The 15,189-nt window shown below is 39.0% G+C and overlaps 1 protein-coding gene across 2 annotated transcripts; it reads left to right on the plus strand.

The window, feature by feature from the left end:
* The first annotated feature begins 175 nt into the window (after window positions 1-175).
* Window positions 176-9,764, plus strand: znf326 (zinc finger protein 326). 2 transcript variants are annotated; one of them, XM_066692027.1, is made up of 15 exons: window positions 176-265; window positions 731-806; window positions 998-1,076; window positions 1,279-1,325; window positions 1,527-1,611; window positions 2,837-3,194; window positions 5,466-5,631; window positions 6,028-6,047; window positions 6,371-6,416; window positions 6,501-6,600; window positions 6,822-6,969; window positions 7,269-7,368; window positions 7,996-8,126; window positions 8,291-8,386; window positions 9,123-9,764. In XM_066692027.1, the coding sequence occupies exons 2-15, from the start codon at window positions 752-754 to the stop codon at window positions 9,258-9,260; spliced, it is 1,569 nt and encodes a 522-aa protein (XP_066548124.1). In that variant the 5' UTR covers window positions 176-265; window positions 731-751; the 3' UTR covers window positions 9,261-9,764. The 2 variants fall into 2 exon arrangements, with proteins under 2 accessions (XP_066548124.1, XP_066548123.1); XM_066692026.1 differs by lacking the exon at window positions 731-806 and having other exon boundaries at window positions 184-265.
* Window positions 9,765-15,189: the final 5,425 nt, after the last annotated feature.

Here is a 15,189-nt window from a genome sequence, read left to right on the forward strand (position 1 = left end):
TTAGTAATATTTGTAAGCTATTTGTATTATTTTTGATGGAACAATTTTGATCGGGTTCATTATTATTATTATCGTTATAATATGACTTCATACACGATGTACGTATATGCTTTGAGAGTATCAAAAGGATCGCTTTAATTAGGATTATTTTCATGACCGTTGTTACTGTTTGGTGCGGAACCAGAAAAATAAACCTGCATGCCGGGCGGACCGGTTAGTGTGCGACACAAAACCCACACGGGAGGTTTGAACACTAGCGTTGCAGGTAAATCATTTCAATGTCTGTATTATTGTCGTTAGTTTTCTTATCTCGCGTTGTGTATATCTTTATTTTAAATGTATAACTTCACTTAATTCGTGTATTTGCATCGCTTCTGTTTTTATGTCCATGGCGAAGTAAATAAATGCAATCTAGGCCTCTGTATAGCATATTTTCCTTCTTTCCCAACTTCCATTGGCCTTTGTGGGATATTAAAATGAGCGATTGAAGTTTAATTGTGAATATATATGATGTATTAACATTATGAAGCCAATGCAAGTAGAAAGCCCGTCCGTGGTACAATGCCCGGGTTGTTTCACACGACGGACGAGATTGAATGGCCTGGTGCTGCCAGAAACAACGCCCCTCAGTGCGGCTGTGCGAAATACTAAATACACCCCAATGTTGACAACGACGCGTACCATTGCTGTGTGTTAATGCCTGTTTCTATGCCCATGACATTGCTAAAAGAAACCGAGAAAGCTATATGCCATGAACAGAGAACTGCCATCACAGTTCAATTGGGAGAGCCCGCAGACTTTCACAGGTAGGTCTGATCATCCTTGAGTTTTGGGCTAAGTGCTCGTTTGTATTTGTTTCTGTCGTTCATCAGCTTAGTTCATGATGTTTTCTCTGCAAAACTAACTGGTGCACAGTAAATAGGTGACTTCTGCCTTGTGTGTGTTTCCCATGCAGTGCTTAATTGAGTAAATGAAATAATTATTATCTGGCCTGTAGAAATGATACGTGGAAATCTCCGAGGAAGGTTTAGCGGGCCCAGCCAAAGGTCTCTTGATCCATACAACTCCTATGAAAGGTAGGGAATTGATGGATTATTATCTTTATTTTATGTTAACTTTTCAATGGTGACCCAGTTGTAACTTAATTGAATGCCATGTAACTGAACTTGGCTAATGTAATTCTGTGGACAGTAGGTTTTTCATGTAATGTATCATGTAGGGGGCTGGGTGAAGTTGTGCACCTTTACAATTTTAAGTAAACCTTGTTTTACGTCTCAGGTACTCGGAAAAAGAAGACATGATGGCATCACCTTTGGGGAGTGCAGGTAAAAATGCTTTAAAGTGCTAAGATGTAGATATAGATTTATGTAGTCATTGGAATATATCTGAATTTATTTGTCAGTTTATTTACAGGTGTGGGATAACCCAAGTTTTTTTTTTTTTTCTCCCTATAACATCATTTGGAAAAACTCAAATTTTCAATTATTTGATGCACACAAAGGCAAACAAACGATTTGTATTTTCAGACATGAGCCATGGCTATTCTCACAGAAGATTTGCAGGCCCAACATCAAGATCCTTTGATAGCTTTGAAGGAAATAGCCCTGAGAGGTAAGGAAGATACTTCATTGATGTTATTTTTATTTTATAGGTACTTTCAATTCACCTACAAAATGGGCATATGTTTACCATCTTCAAAGATTCTTTAAAGTTAATGGATTATGCTTTTTTCAAACTGCAGTAATGGCAGAAATATTAATAACAAAAATTAAAAGCACAGTATGAATTGTTTTTCTTGGCTTATAGCCTGAAAAATTATTTTCTTGAATTTGTTACTATCGGGGAAGAAAAAAGTACCCTGAAAACTTCTGCTTCAAGTTCAGAGAATTTCAAATATTATTTATGTGGAACAGAGATCAGCAGAACTTGTCTTCGTCTTAAGAACAAAGGCGTATATCATAATGCTACAAGTTGCTGGGTATCCTTTGAAAATAAATGCCTTATAGTTAAAAAAAAAAAAACTAAACAAACTGTCATCACTAGCTTACACATTATTAATTTTTGATATGTTCCCTAGAACTTTATGTAGAAGGTTTGTTGTGAGAAGAACAAGGAAACAATACATGCATTGAGTGTATTTTTCTTAATATAAACATTAGTCCATTTGAGATTTAGTGCATTAAACTGAAACCATAAGATGTGGAGCATGAAAGTGTCAGTTTTTGAGAATTGTTTGTTCAATAGCTTTTCATTATTTTACAACATGTAGTAATATTTAATTTTAAAAATTAAAATGTTATGTGGTGCCGTGGTGTTTTACAAACCACATAAACAAATCTCCCCCCCAACTGTCCTATGTAAAGTTGTTAGTAATTAGTTTTTCTGTCATTCCTTAGTAATAGTATAAAGGCTTTCAATGTTAAAACTACTGATATGATAAGGATGTTGTACAAAGTCATTTTGAATCAGGACTGGGCTTCCAAAGAAATCCTTGATGGAGATGTTCAGTGATGAGTCAAAGCATGAAGATAATTGTTTGTGGGTGTCTGATTTGTCCAGTCAGTGCCCTCTGTCCTTCGCTTTCCTGGCACTTTACAAATCTACATGTATTTTCTTTAACATAGATGCTCAGGCAGACCCACACTTATTTAAATGTGACTCTTGGATTTTGTGCCCAGTCCTGTTCAAGATATGCCCACGCTCTTGTAACGCCCACCAAAGAGGATAATCTGTCTCTTTTGTGGAGGTGTTTTGTTTACAATATGTGCTTTGTGTGATTGTATATAATTTCTATATACGATCGTTCACCTCTCTCCTCACTCTGCGACTTTTCCAGGTTTGGACCTTACGAGTCTTACGACTCCGGGTCCTCTAAAGGTAGCCGAGATCTATACAGATCTGGCTATGGAAGTAGTTTTGGTGGCGGATTTGACAGCTCCTTCCCAAGTAACCGATTCGATAATGACGTGTCTAGCTGGGAGTCGTCCTACCTAAGGTCCAGTTTAAGGTCTGGCTTTTTGGATAATGGCGGAAGAGGTGGTTACTCTTCCTACAGCAGCCTTTCTTCACCCCATATGAAGCCTGCCCCTGCAGGCTCTCGGGGGAGGGGGATGCCTGCTTACCCTCAAAACAAATTTGGAGGTAGAAGCAGTGATCTGGGAGGACCCACAGCAGTCAGAGGCCGAGGCAGAGGAGTAAGTACAGAATCTTCTGGGATTCTATTAACTCACCCTTTCTGAACCCCTTTGACAAGCACAGCTTCAGCAGTGAGTTCGCACCAGAGCAGTGAGAGAGCTGCGTATCTATACAATACAGTATGAATGGCCTTCTTGACCGTATGTTTTCTCATTCCCTCGTGAAGAACACAGTCATAAAGTAACTTGTTCTCCAGACTTTATTTTCAATTGAAATCTGTGACATGATACCATGCAATGTTCTTTTCATCCTGTTCTGTATTTTATAGAAAAAAAGTCTACAATTACAATAAATGCAAAGCTCAGGGTCATTCAAATTCTTTCTATTTGGTCTGTTCAGTAAACTGAATAATAGCGTTAATTCGTAGCTGAAGGACACCTTTTATATCAGTCCCGCAATCAAAAGCCTTTGATTGCGCTCAGGAAAGACTGTTCGTGAATCCCAAGCAGAAGCTGGCACTTCTATCTGGAAGTCGCATTGCCTGCATGACGTCTTATAATCTTTTCAAGTGGCCTTATGCTGTATTGTTGGTCACGTACAAAGATTTGATTTCCCCCCCTGATATTTCACATGTTCAAATACTGTTTACAGACTGTAGAGAACAGAAAGAGGAATTGAATTTATTGAGCATTTATTCAAGATAAATTCACAGAAGGGGGATGTTTACTACAAAAGTAACCTTACTATTGTGTTGCAAAACAATCGATTGGCAGGGTAGGTGGTCTCTGCCCTTAGAGGCATGAGCTCAGAAGTGGTGCTAGTTTTCTGTATGTCCTGTTGTTCAATCCTCATGAATTAGCCATCATGTGTGATTAATTAGGGCACCTGGCATCCCTAAGGCTACTTGAAAAAGGGAAAAGAATGCAACGTGTACACAGCACAACACTGTTTAGGGTTGTTTGTCTGCATGTTCGGCCATTGTTGTGGCAGTGCAGCTTCCTATCAGAAGGATGATCGAGGCCATCAGAGCTTTCATTCCAGCCATAAGACTTGTCATTTCATAGCAATCCTATTTAGTTCATTTGGAGCTGTGGAGGAGTCCCCTCTGACTTCTGACAGTGAAGCTGACAGTTAATCCTAAAGGAAAAGTTGTTTCCCTGGAGGACATTTTTTTTTTTTTTTTTTTAATGTAATGTACCTGCAGTACCTTTAGTGAGACTTTAGGTAGTGGGCCTACACGTCTGACTCGGAAAGTAATGAAATTGAAAATACACAGTTCTGTTGTATGTCAGCAGTGCTTGACTACAGTAAATGAGACCTTAGCAGGCATGTTGCAACCACAAACATCTGATAATTGTGTATCTGAATGACTGTTTCAAATGAACTGTAGAGTTGTGCATTCAGGATCTGATCTGTAAATGAAGTGTCTTGTTTATCGTTGAGTGTAATACAGAGCTGTGGAGTTGCAGTATAAAAGTATGTCCGACTTTTGCAATTAGTTTGTAATTGCTATGTTTTGTAGTATGTATGTGGATGAGTTAAAATATATATATATATATATATATATATGTAGCTCTTAGGTATTTTTTTATGAAAATGTAAAGCAGAATAATTAAATTATCTTTGTGTGTGGAAGGTATGTTTAGCATAGGTTTATTCTTTTGTCAATTGGATGTAGAGATTTTTGATACCGAGCACAGTGATTACAAATGCCAGGGACAAGGGAAGTGTGTGACTTCAAGTAGAATTTTGGCCTTGCTTTTAAAAACAATCCTTGCATACATCATCTTCAGAAAATGCTTATTAATTTTAATAAATTAATGTTGAACACTTGCAAGCTACGTTTTTATGTTCTTCAGTTTAGGGATTTGAGGTTTTAAGTTGTGTTTTAGACACTTTAAAAATGTTCAATGAGCAAGCAAAGTAAAGACCCTTAAACATGTTTGGGTGACATAGGCATAAAGATTAAATAGTGCACTATGTACAGTTAGAGAGAGTTTCATAGTTTTGCACTTATAAAGCTAATGCTAGTCCAGCTAATGGAGGTTACAATAAAAGTTTTTCTGGACACCAGCACAATGAATTTCAGTATTAAAACACATTCAAATATAACAGGAAGTGAATTATATGAGCAGGCGTCACTGGATATCAAAGATGTATATTCTTGATTAAAGTGAGGATCCTCCCCACCTCCTCTTCAGTACTTTGGCCCAGAAAGTTAGCGAAGTCCCATAACGTGGCCTGTAAGTGTGAACTGGGCCTCAGATTTGTGGCTTGTTCCTGCTGTGCCTAAGTGACCCCGAGGCACTGACATTTTTCCACCCTTGCAGCCCATGGGACAGTTTGGGAAGCCCAGGCCGGGATTCCAGATCGATTATCAGCACCAGCCTGCTTTCAGGGGCGTGAAGAGGAAGATGATGTCGCCCACCCGACCCACCATGTTTGTCAAAAAGCAAAAACTCGCCAAAACCAGCCCAATAGCAAAGCCCACAATTGGTAATTTAAATTCCTTTATTCACACATACATAATTTGAAAAAATAAAATTATTTTGCTTTTTAAGGTTGTATTTTATATACATACCACTCAGAGTATCATCACAATTAATTGTATAGAAAGCCAATTTATTTTCCTTAAAAAAAAAAATAGTTTATTATGCTCAAATTGTGAAAATAGTGGGGCAGAAAGTATTCATAGTCTTGTCAAACACAATATGTTTACCTCTTATCACAACACCTGGGGAAAAGCAGGGACTTGATTTACGATATGATCTTTTTCTCAATTAAGTAGCGGTAAACGCACAAACGCAGCTCTCCAGAAATCTTTCACTGCAATTGTGTTTTCAAACTGCATCGCTCTCACTCATATGCCAAATTATCTTTCTGTCTTGACAGGACTGATCAACCCTCCTGAGGTAACCTTACTTTTGCTAAAGAATGGGGCAGAATTTTAATGGATTGAATTGATGAAGAGATGCATGTTGGAGGTTCTCCAACCTCCTTGTATTTCTTTTTCTTTATTAAAGCAGAACATGAGCATGTTGTATAGAACAGTCTTCAAATGGCATTACAAAAAATATGTATCTAAGTACATGCACATGAAGGTTTAAGTTTTATTTGAGGATAATACATGTACATATTTTAACACCATGGTTTTGAACTGGGTGGATAAGTGAAATAGTGATTGTGCTGCTTTGTAATCAGATGCCACTTCATGAACATTATATCTGACTTGCAGGATTGTGTGGAGGCTGAAGCCAGAAACAGTGGTGGCGAAACGGAAGGTAACACAGTCTGCTTCATTTGTGTATGAATGGCTGTAGACCACATTCATTTGTATCTTCTAATACCTTTGATTCTTCCCCAAGCTAATATCGAGGAGGAAAAGCAAAGGAAAATCGAAGCCAGGAGAGAGAAGCAAAGACGGAGACGCGAGAAAAACAATGAGAAGTACGGCGATCGATACAGGTATGAGATTGCTTCCCACCATTGAACAGCACATCGAGAGACTCTTGGAGAACTATCCAAAATACCTGAAAGTGAATCTTCATGACACAATAGGGGATGAATCAGTTTTTCACTTCCCGATCAGAGTGGCCTTAACATGGAGTGAAAGTTGGGCCTTCTAGTTTCTCATTCCTCTTCAAAATGGTGCCTGCTTGTCACCCAGTTTGTTTTTCTCTTCATAGACTGGCCTTCACATGCACTTTCTGCAAATTCCGCACATTTGAAGAGAAGGACATCGAGAATCACTTCGAAAGCCCTTCTCACCGGGAGACGCTCGACTACATCCAGAAGCACGCCAAGTTTGATGATGCCGTGATCAACTTCTTGCATGTACGTCCCCCGTACCAATTTTTTTTCAGTATTCTTACTTTTATTATGTTTCGTAAGCATTCTTTTTGTTACTTGTGCATTTATGGATGCAATATAGATTAACGATGCATGGGAAAATGTAATTATTTAAAAAACGATTGTGAAGATATCAGGAACTGGTGGCGTGTGCTGAAATCAGCACACGCCTCCAGTTCCTGATATCTTCACAATCATTTTCGAATATAGCAACTACTGCTATAGTTAATTGTCAGTATTTACTGTATAATTAAACTGTACAACATTCTGTTCTCTCTTTCTAGGAGTCCATGGTCAACAAATTTCGGAAGACAGTTTCCCGCAAACAGAATAACAACCACCCTGAGCAGACGCTGGAGGAGATTCATAATGAGTTAATGGAAGGTACAGTGTACTTATTCTCCCACATCGTAGACCAGGCAATAGCAGTTCATCGGGGGTGCGATGTTCATGCGAGGTTTCTGTCCTTCTCGGGGCTGTATTGAAGTCCAGTTCCACATCGGTCTCAACAGACGAGCAGACAAGTCTTCAAAACTCAGATCTTCGCTTGAGATAACCGAAGATTTTCCCTGCATCAGCATGACCTCCTTCTCGTCTTGGGAAAGCGCTCTCCTTCTTGACATTAAGAATACATTTGTGCAATTTCATAATCTCTGAAGTGCAAATCTACTGTTAAAAAGCTCCATCGGTCAGGTAAGCCTTTAGTGGCTTTTGGGATTAAAAAAACGTCGAACCAATTTCTTTGTTAATTAACCCTCGACGTGTCTCTTTATCCCGACTGATTAAAAGTGCCCTCTTCTGAATATGTGCGGGATAATTTCTTTTCTGTTCCCGTGCCCGGGTTAGTATACGATGAGTTTTAGAATTAGTTTGCCTTCAGATTAAATGTCACTTCAGATTAAAGCAGGATACATTTCTTAACTTGTTCTTTTAAATGGAGCTTTTCACGCTTTACTCTGCATTATCGCCGGGCTCTTCCTTTGATTGCCGCAGTTCTCTATGACTTTGCAGGAGTTACAGAAGAGGACTACATGAGGAAAGTGGAGATGATTCACTGCGTGGCGTGCCGTATCCACGTCCCTGCCGCGCTCTCCTCCGTACAGCAGCATTTAAAGGCACCTGATCACCAGAAGAATAAAGTGGTGAGTTAATTCACTATTTGCATTAGGTTTGTGCCAAAATATTGTATTCCTTTGTCATATTCCAGTATAGCACATACAGTGGAGAATATTGGTTAGAAACTGTCACACTGAGTGAAGTAAGAGGTGTATGTGATGACCTCTGTCCATTTTGTTTTGTCCTGAAGTTGTATAAAGAGCAGCTGAAGAAGGAGAGTGTTCTCACTGCGACCAGCATCCTCAACAACCCCATTGTGAAGGCTCGCTATGAGAAGTACATTAAGGTAGAGTGCTTTTTCCATGTATGTGTTGAATTGAACACTGTAAAAGATGATGTTTTAATGAATGCGAGAAATCCAGAGCTCCTGTATGGGAATAAGTTGTACTGTTCGAACGAATCGTGCTGGTACTAGCTGCAGATTATGAAGTATTTTATTTTTAATGTATTCATTTTTTATTTAGAAATACAAGAATGAACATCAGGTATTTACATGCAAGTTTAAAAACCAATCCTGCACATGTTTTCTTAAAAAGTGGATTTCAGTTCTTGCACGGTGGTATCTGTCATATGTGCAGTTAGTAATTAAATATAAAAAAGCCATCTTTGCATTGTGTCTGTCATCTACAACCTGATTCACAGTAAGGAAACCATCCCGGTTTCAGAAATTACCAGCAGCAGTTAGTCTCCGAGAATAGGTTTGATGGGATCACAAACAATGAAGTGCGGATGTGCCCCAGTTGGAAGCAGGTGTTCCAGAGACACAGGATTGACACCCCAGTGTTGCTTTTAGTCAGGTGACACACAGCTGCGTTTCTGAGAATCCTTCTCAAGGATCAGGATCGTGATTTCATAAAGCATCCGAGTTTAGGCCGTCCAACAAAATCTCACATGCAGAGATCTGATAGTGATTTAATTTTAGCCCCTGGTCCCACAGAGGGGGCTCTTTCTCACCCAGGAATATAACAGACACTGTTGCTAGTGAAGTGCTGTCAGGTAGTCAGATGTCTGGTTGTTTTCAGGGTGAGGATCCCTTTGAAGTTGAAGTGAAAGAAGAGATTGCAGAAGACAACCAGCAAGATGACTATCAGAATGACTCTGAGCTCAACCAGTTTGATGATGAACTGGGTGAAGACGCCGCAGAACTGGAGGGTAATTGAACATCCCTGCCGCGGCGCTGGGATAGATGGCTCGCTCTGTAAACGGGGGTTCTGCTTTTAGCACACATCCACAGCTGGTATTGCAGACATTGCAGGTACCCTTAGGTTACTAGTCATTTTAATCTGTCAAGCATGGGTTCAAATTAAGCTCTGTAACATTTTAGAAAAAGGGTTTCTGTGTGAGGCACGCATATATCATTACACCAATTTTGTGTTGCATATCTAGCCTGTAGTATTGTTGTTTATCTTGTCAGTGGTGTTTGCAGACTGACGTGGTGTTACCTGTGTCATGTGGATTTCTTTCTCCTGTACAAAATTAGCCTTGTGAAGGTTTTTTTTTTTTTTTTTTTTTTAAGTTTTAGGAAAGAGCATTGTACCTAGTTTCTGTACATTTTCAGTTTTTCTTTTTTAAGTTTAGAATAAAGAAAGTAAGTTGTATGAATTCATGGAAACATTGTGATGCTGTTCTCAAAGTGGGGTCTGGCAATAAATGTTTTAGCAATAGGTATTTGTTCAATCTTTATATATATATATATATATATATATATATATATATATATATATATATATATATATATATATATATATATATATATATATATATAAAGATTGAAGTGAGACTGTCCATTATCATGTATTGTCTTAAAATCATGGAATATGTATTAACAAAGTGAAAATCAGCAGAGGCACTGCCATGTCTTTACCTGATCCTGTTTTTGGAAATGTGATTTGCTTCCAGTAGACAAAAACATGGCTTTTATAAGCTATAAAACATATTAAATGAACTATTACCTCACATTCCATCTGTGCATTCTAGAACATGTTAACAGTACCTTACTTGTGATGGGGATGTGTTTTATGGTTGGAGGAATCTGAGATTGGGTTCTGATAGCCTCGTAAGATCCAAGGGATGCTTTACTGAGTATTTTAAAATGCCTTGTGCAATCTGTCAGGCAGCTGAAGCGTGGTTGCACACTTTTCAGCAGGATAACGTGCCAAAGCATACTCTCAAGTCTACAACCAAATGGTAAAGTGAGCATAGAATCCTTGTTCTTGATTGGCCAACACGGTCACCAAGACTCACTGGGGGAACTTCTGCATGGAGGAGAGCAAAGCCATTTCTACAAACGAGAAGGAGACGGAGCCAAGGGAAAATCCACAAAATATTCACCGGTATGAATTAATTTGGAAATATTTACATATTATCTAAACACAGAACCTTCAAAAGAGATTCTATTGATAAAAAAAATCAGTACTAACAATCATACATTTCTGAAATTACTGAATGTAAAATGTGACTAATCAACTATTTTCAGTCCGCAGACACTGCAGATGTATTGGTTGAGTAGAGCTTTTGGGTGTGAGTCAAATACCATGTTTAATTGCAGTCAAAATGTTTTTCAGATTTTTTTTGTTAAGTATATATCTAACTTTATATTAATGTGCAGACTATTTTAAAGTGCTTTCAGATCTTGAATTGTTTGTGGTTTGAGTCCCTTGGACATGTTGTGATTCCAGGCTGCTCGACTGAAGTTCTCTACAAAAAATACCGTTCGCCACAACCAGGTGAGTAACCAGCGGCTGCCGTCCTCTCGTCCTCTTCCCTGGGGCCGCCCTGTATACATGCTTTTGTTAGAAAAATAACCTTCCAGTTTGAATGTAACGTTAACATCTGTAGCTGCTGTAACGGATTACGCTCTTGGTTGTTAATCTGCCCGGTAAACTGCCGAGCTTGTCATGTTCTCGGTGTGTCGTGAGGGTGAGGAGGATTTCAGAGATCGGGTTGATGGTAAAGTAGGAAGGATGGCCATCATATTCACCTTGACACTGAACCTAGTGGACATGGCCGGCCATAGAGAGCTGATCTTATGATTACAACGTCATTATTTTCTTCGAAAGAGCAGTCTGCTGTGTGTGTGAGGGAGGGGGAGGGAGAGCAGAAGTTCCTCTTTAGTGTACCAGATGGGAAAGTCCTAATAACTGTACAGTCACTCTGGTTTAATGTCACGCAGTCTGAAGTTGCTGGTTAAAGTAGGGGGAGGATTAATGGGCTCCGGCCTCAGTAACTGGCTTATCATTCTCTGTCACTCTGCATAATTATCACACAAACGTCACAGACCATCGCTGACTCCACACGCAGCGCTTTACTCGGAGGATATAGCCTTTGATGCATCTATTGATGATGGGAGGGGGGGTAAAAAATAGGCACCTGCTCACTTTAATAAAATCACATTAAACTCATGTGTTTTGATTGACGGCCTCTAAAAAGTAAAGGTTTTTCAGATCTTGTCTGCCTTTCTATTGTTATATACCACTTTTCTGTGTAATTTAGCTCTCATGCATTAGTGGGCATTCGGAGTGATTTAAACAGCTACGGCATTAAGAGCCCCTGTGCTGACAGCAACATACAAACTCTACTGGGTTGATGGCTGGTTAGCTTTCACTTTACTTGTGAAGGAATTCTTGAAATTGTTGTTTCACTTGTACAGTGTATTTGATGGTAAAAGGCAGATATATATAGATCACGAATTTTGACATTTTTTGCTCATCAAGTCTTTGTTAATCTCTTCCAGTGCAAGTGATCAAAAAAATAGTCAAGTCGTGTGGACAGAAAATAATGCCTCTTTCCTCATCCAGTGTCATAGGAGAGATCAATTCACTTCAGGCTTTAAAGGTAATAATACTGTTACATCTGTGTTTGTGACTCAGTGTTTGAAATGCACTTAAAAGAAGTTCCACTAGTATTTCCTGTCATACCTACTACTAAAGATGTCAGTGGTGTTGATTAATTTTCACAGCATATCCAGATAATTTCATGTTCAATTGACAGGTGATTTTTTTCCCCCTACTTTTACTCATTACAGGTTTCATTTTTAAAAGTTATTAGTATAGTTACTTTTAAAGTATACAGTGGGTTTGTCAAAGCCATTTACAAAATTGTAAAAATAGTCCATTCTATTAATAAGCAGTTAATGATGCTAGTACCATTTTATTGATAATATTTATATGCCATTGTATGTAATATGTTGGTCTATACATTAAAAGCAGTATAGTTTAGTTTAGTTTGTTCAATTATTAAGCACTCTAAACTCATATTTGTTCTGAGATTGGACCACCCACCTGTTTTAAAATCTGCTCAGTTTGATTGGCAGCTTGAGTGGCACATTAATATATTATAAGCGTCAGGTTGGACTACTTCCTATTAAAATTAAAATATTCTGACTGTAGAAGGCACTTTTTTTTTTTTAAACCAAGTAAAGATAGCAGAGTTAAAGTGAATTTTGATTGAACATCATGTCTGTATCCACTGTAGTATCTCGGTTAACTACTGATGGTTCTGGTTCAAGAGTTTGCTCTCCATACTCTCACTTAAATATGTTGCAAGTTACAGGTTTTCTGTGGTTTAATGATGGGCAGGATGTTGTGTGATGTCGTTTGGAAGCTGGACCTAATTGATGGCCAAAGCTGCGAAGCTAAAGGAGGATAATGAACACAGGCAAGAGTGAGGGCCGAGATTCTGGTTTTGAAAACTTCTCGGTGTGTAAATCAGTGTAATGGCCAAGTCTTAGATAAAATACAAATAAATAAGTGTTTTACAAAGAGCGATGTGCCTTCCTGGATCTGAGGCTCAATTAAATGAACAGCGCCTCTGCAGCTGCACTTTGTAATGGGTGGACCGCCGCAGTGCTGTAATTATGATTTAATGACTTCTGGAGGGCATCAGCTTGGGTAAAACATGGAGTTCAAATTAAGACCTGGTTTGACAACATTTCTGAGCTAAAACGCATTTTTTAGAAGTGGTGTTCTCTCTAAAAGAAGGCTGTTAATTACTGTGTAACATGGCATGTTACTGCACCCAAGATGGGTGATCTGGAGGCGCAGTCCTTCTCGATGGGTTATTCTGAGGACTGATCGCCGCTGATAGGCTGTAATTAGACTGGCTTGTTTAAAAGGGCAGCGTCTGACTTTGATGACCATATTATACTGCGGCTGCTGCGAGTCGGCGTGTTCCATCAGTCGCCAGGGGTTTGGATGGCTTGTCATTTATTAAGGTCACTGTCACTATAAAATGACAGATGTCTTGATGGAAATCCCCTGCATCTTTGTGTGTTGTGTGAGTGCAACACACAGTCCAGGGGCTGCGAGGAGAGGGGTGTTGTTCCTTAATAACTGTTAAATCTATTCTTCAGAGGCCTCACAGTGCAGTCCTCTCGTTCCTGTGGCGTTCCCTCGGTGCCAAACTTGATGCTTTATCTTTGCCTCTGCCTCCAAATTTAGAGACACCTTCTCTCCCAATAGCTTTGGCCCTGCATTCTGGGTTCAGTGCCGCTGAAACGGTCGTAAATCTCCATTTTTTTTTGTTTGCTTTGCCTCCCCACCAGGGTTATGAAGATGAGGTTCCCGATCCCAGTGTCCTTACCCCCCCACTCTCTAGCTCCTGCAGGGAGGGAGGAGGCCAGTTCTTTGAGCTTCTTCCGCAGGTAAAATTGGAGGAGACCTTGTGAGTGCCGAATCTCTTAGAAGTGAAAAATCTATAATGTATTTTCATAAGGGCCTTTAAAACTGACCTGTTTAATGACACGCATGATTTCTAGAAGGTCAACCCAACTCCTGGTGAGCGAAATGGTGGCACCAATGAGGGGAAACTGGGTTTACAACAACAAAAACAATCACTCAGAGAACACAACTAGTTTTCTATCTTAGTTGCTTCAAGAACAAACTACGAAGTTATTTACTGAGCAAAGTCATGGTACATAGTAGGTAAGTATTTTTCAGCTATTATCCTTGAGTCTTATACATTTAAAATTGTTTAATTGAGCCATTTTTGCTTCCTTCAGTGTCTAATGGTGAAGCCCATAAACTTCACCCACAACCACTGCAAAAACTAAACAAGTCTTCCTAAATAGCAGGGTTAATCATCTTAAGAGTTCAGAATACTAAATTAAAAAGTGCTGGTTAATGAGATTAAACTAAATCATCAACCATACAATGTAGCTTTTGACTTCATAAGCCATCCAGAATATCTGATTTGGCCAAATCCAGCAAGAAAGGTTTTATTGAATGGTCTGTATAACAGATTAGTCTAGTGTTAGTATTTTTACCTTATTACTGATAATGATGTCATTAGATCTTTGGGTGAAAATGACAGAGCCCTTGACACAGGCTTGATGGTCATTAAATCATGGTTGAGATAGTTTGACAGTCTTAAACACCCCGTAACGTCCAAAGCGTGGTGGTTGGTGGTGGGTAATATAAACAGAAAATAAGTAATTTGTCTGGTGTGGATTTCATTGTGAGAGCCCAGTCCTTCATCATGTGTAGGTAAAATAGTGGACTGACATGTGCCATGAAAGAGAAGCTTGCACACTAACTTACTGGGAAAGCAAATCAAAACATGATTAAAGGGTACATCAGAAAGCAAGATGGTAGCTGGAGCTTACCTGCTGGACCTCTTCTGTGAAAGTAGAAGCAAGTGTGACTTGATGCTGGTCTGTCTTCAGGAAGACATGTTTATCAGTGGTCCTTCAGCCCTGTGTAGAATTGTACATAAAAGCAAGATCACAGACAATATTAGCAATCATGTTCTTGTACAGCATAGACACTCAAGTTTTAATAGTCCATAATCTTTCAGTTCATAAAAGTTCAGTTTAAAATAGTCTGGTACCCCAGTCCCTGTGCTGCTGGTCATTTAAGAGAGAAAAATACGTATTTGATGATATCTAAGACTGCAGCAGCTCGGAGTGACAGACTGAATGTTAAAATCATCTGCATCCTGAAGGCTTCACTTCATCATCATAGAGCCTTTTAGGGAAGAAATCTTGCAAGAATTGTTACCACCCTAGGATGTCCCATGTAGTTTTGGTTTATGTACTTTATTACATATTAGATTTGGATAAGGCATTTTCTGCTCATATGATTAAATTAATAA

This window comes from Amia ocellicauda, chromosome 19 (genome assembly GCF_036373705.1).
Source record: "Amia ocellicauda isolate fAmiCal2 chromosome 19, fAmiCal2.hap1, whole genome shotgun sequence".
In the NCBI taxonomy this organism is placed as follows: domain Eukaryota; kingdom Metazoa; phylum Chordata; class Actinopteri; order Amiiformes; family Amiidae; genus Amia; species Amia ocellicauda.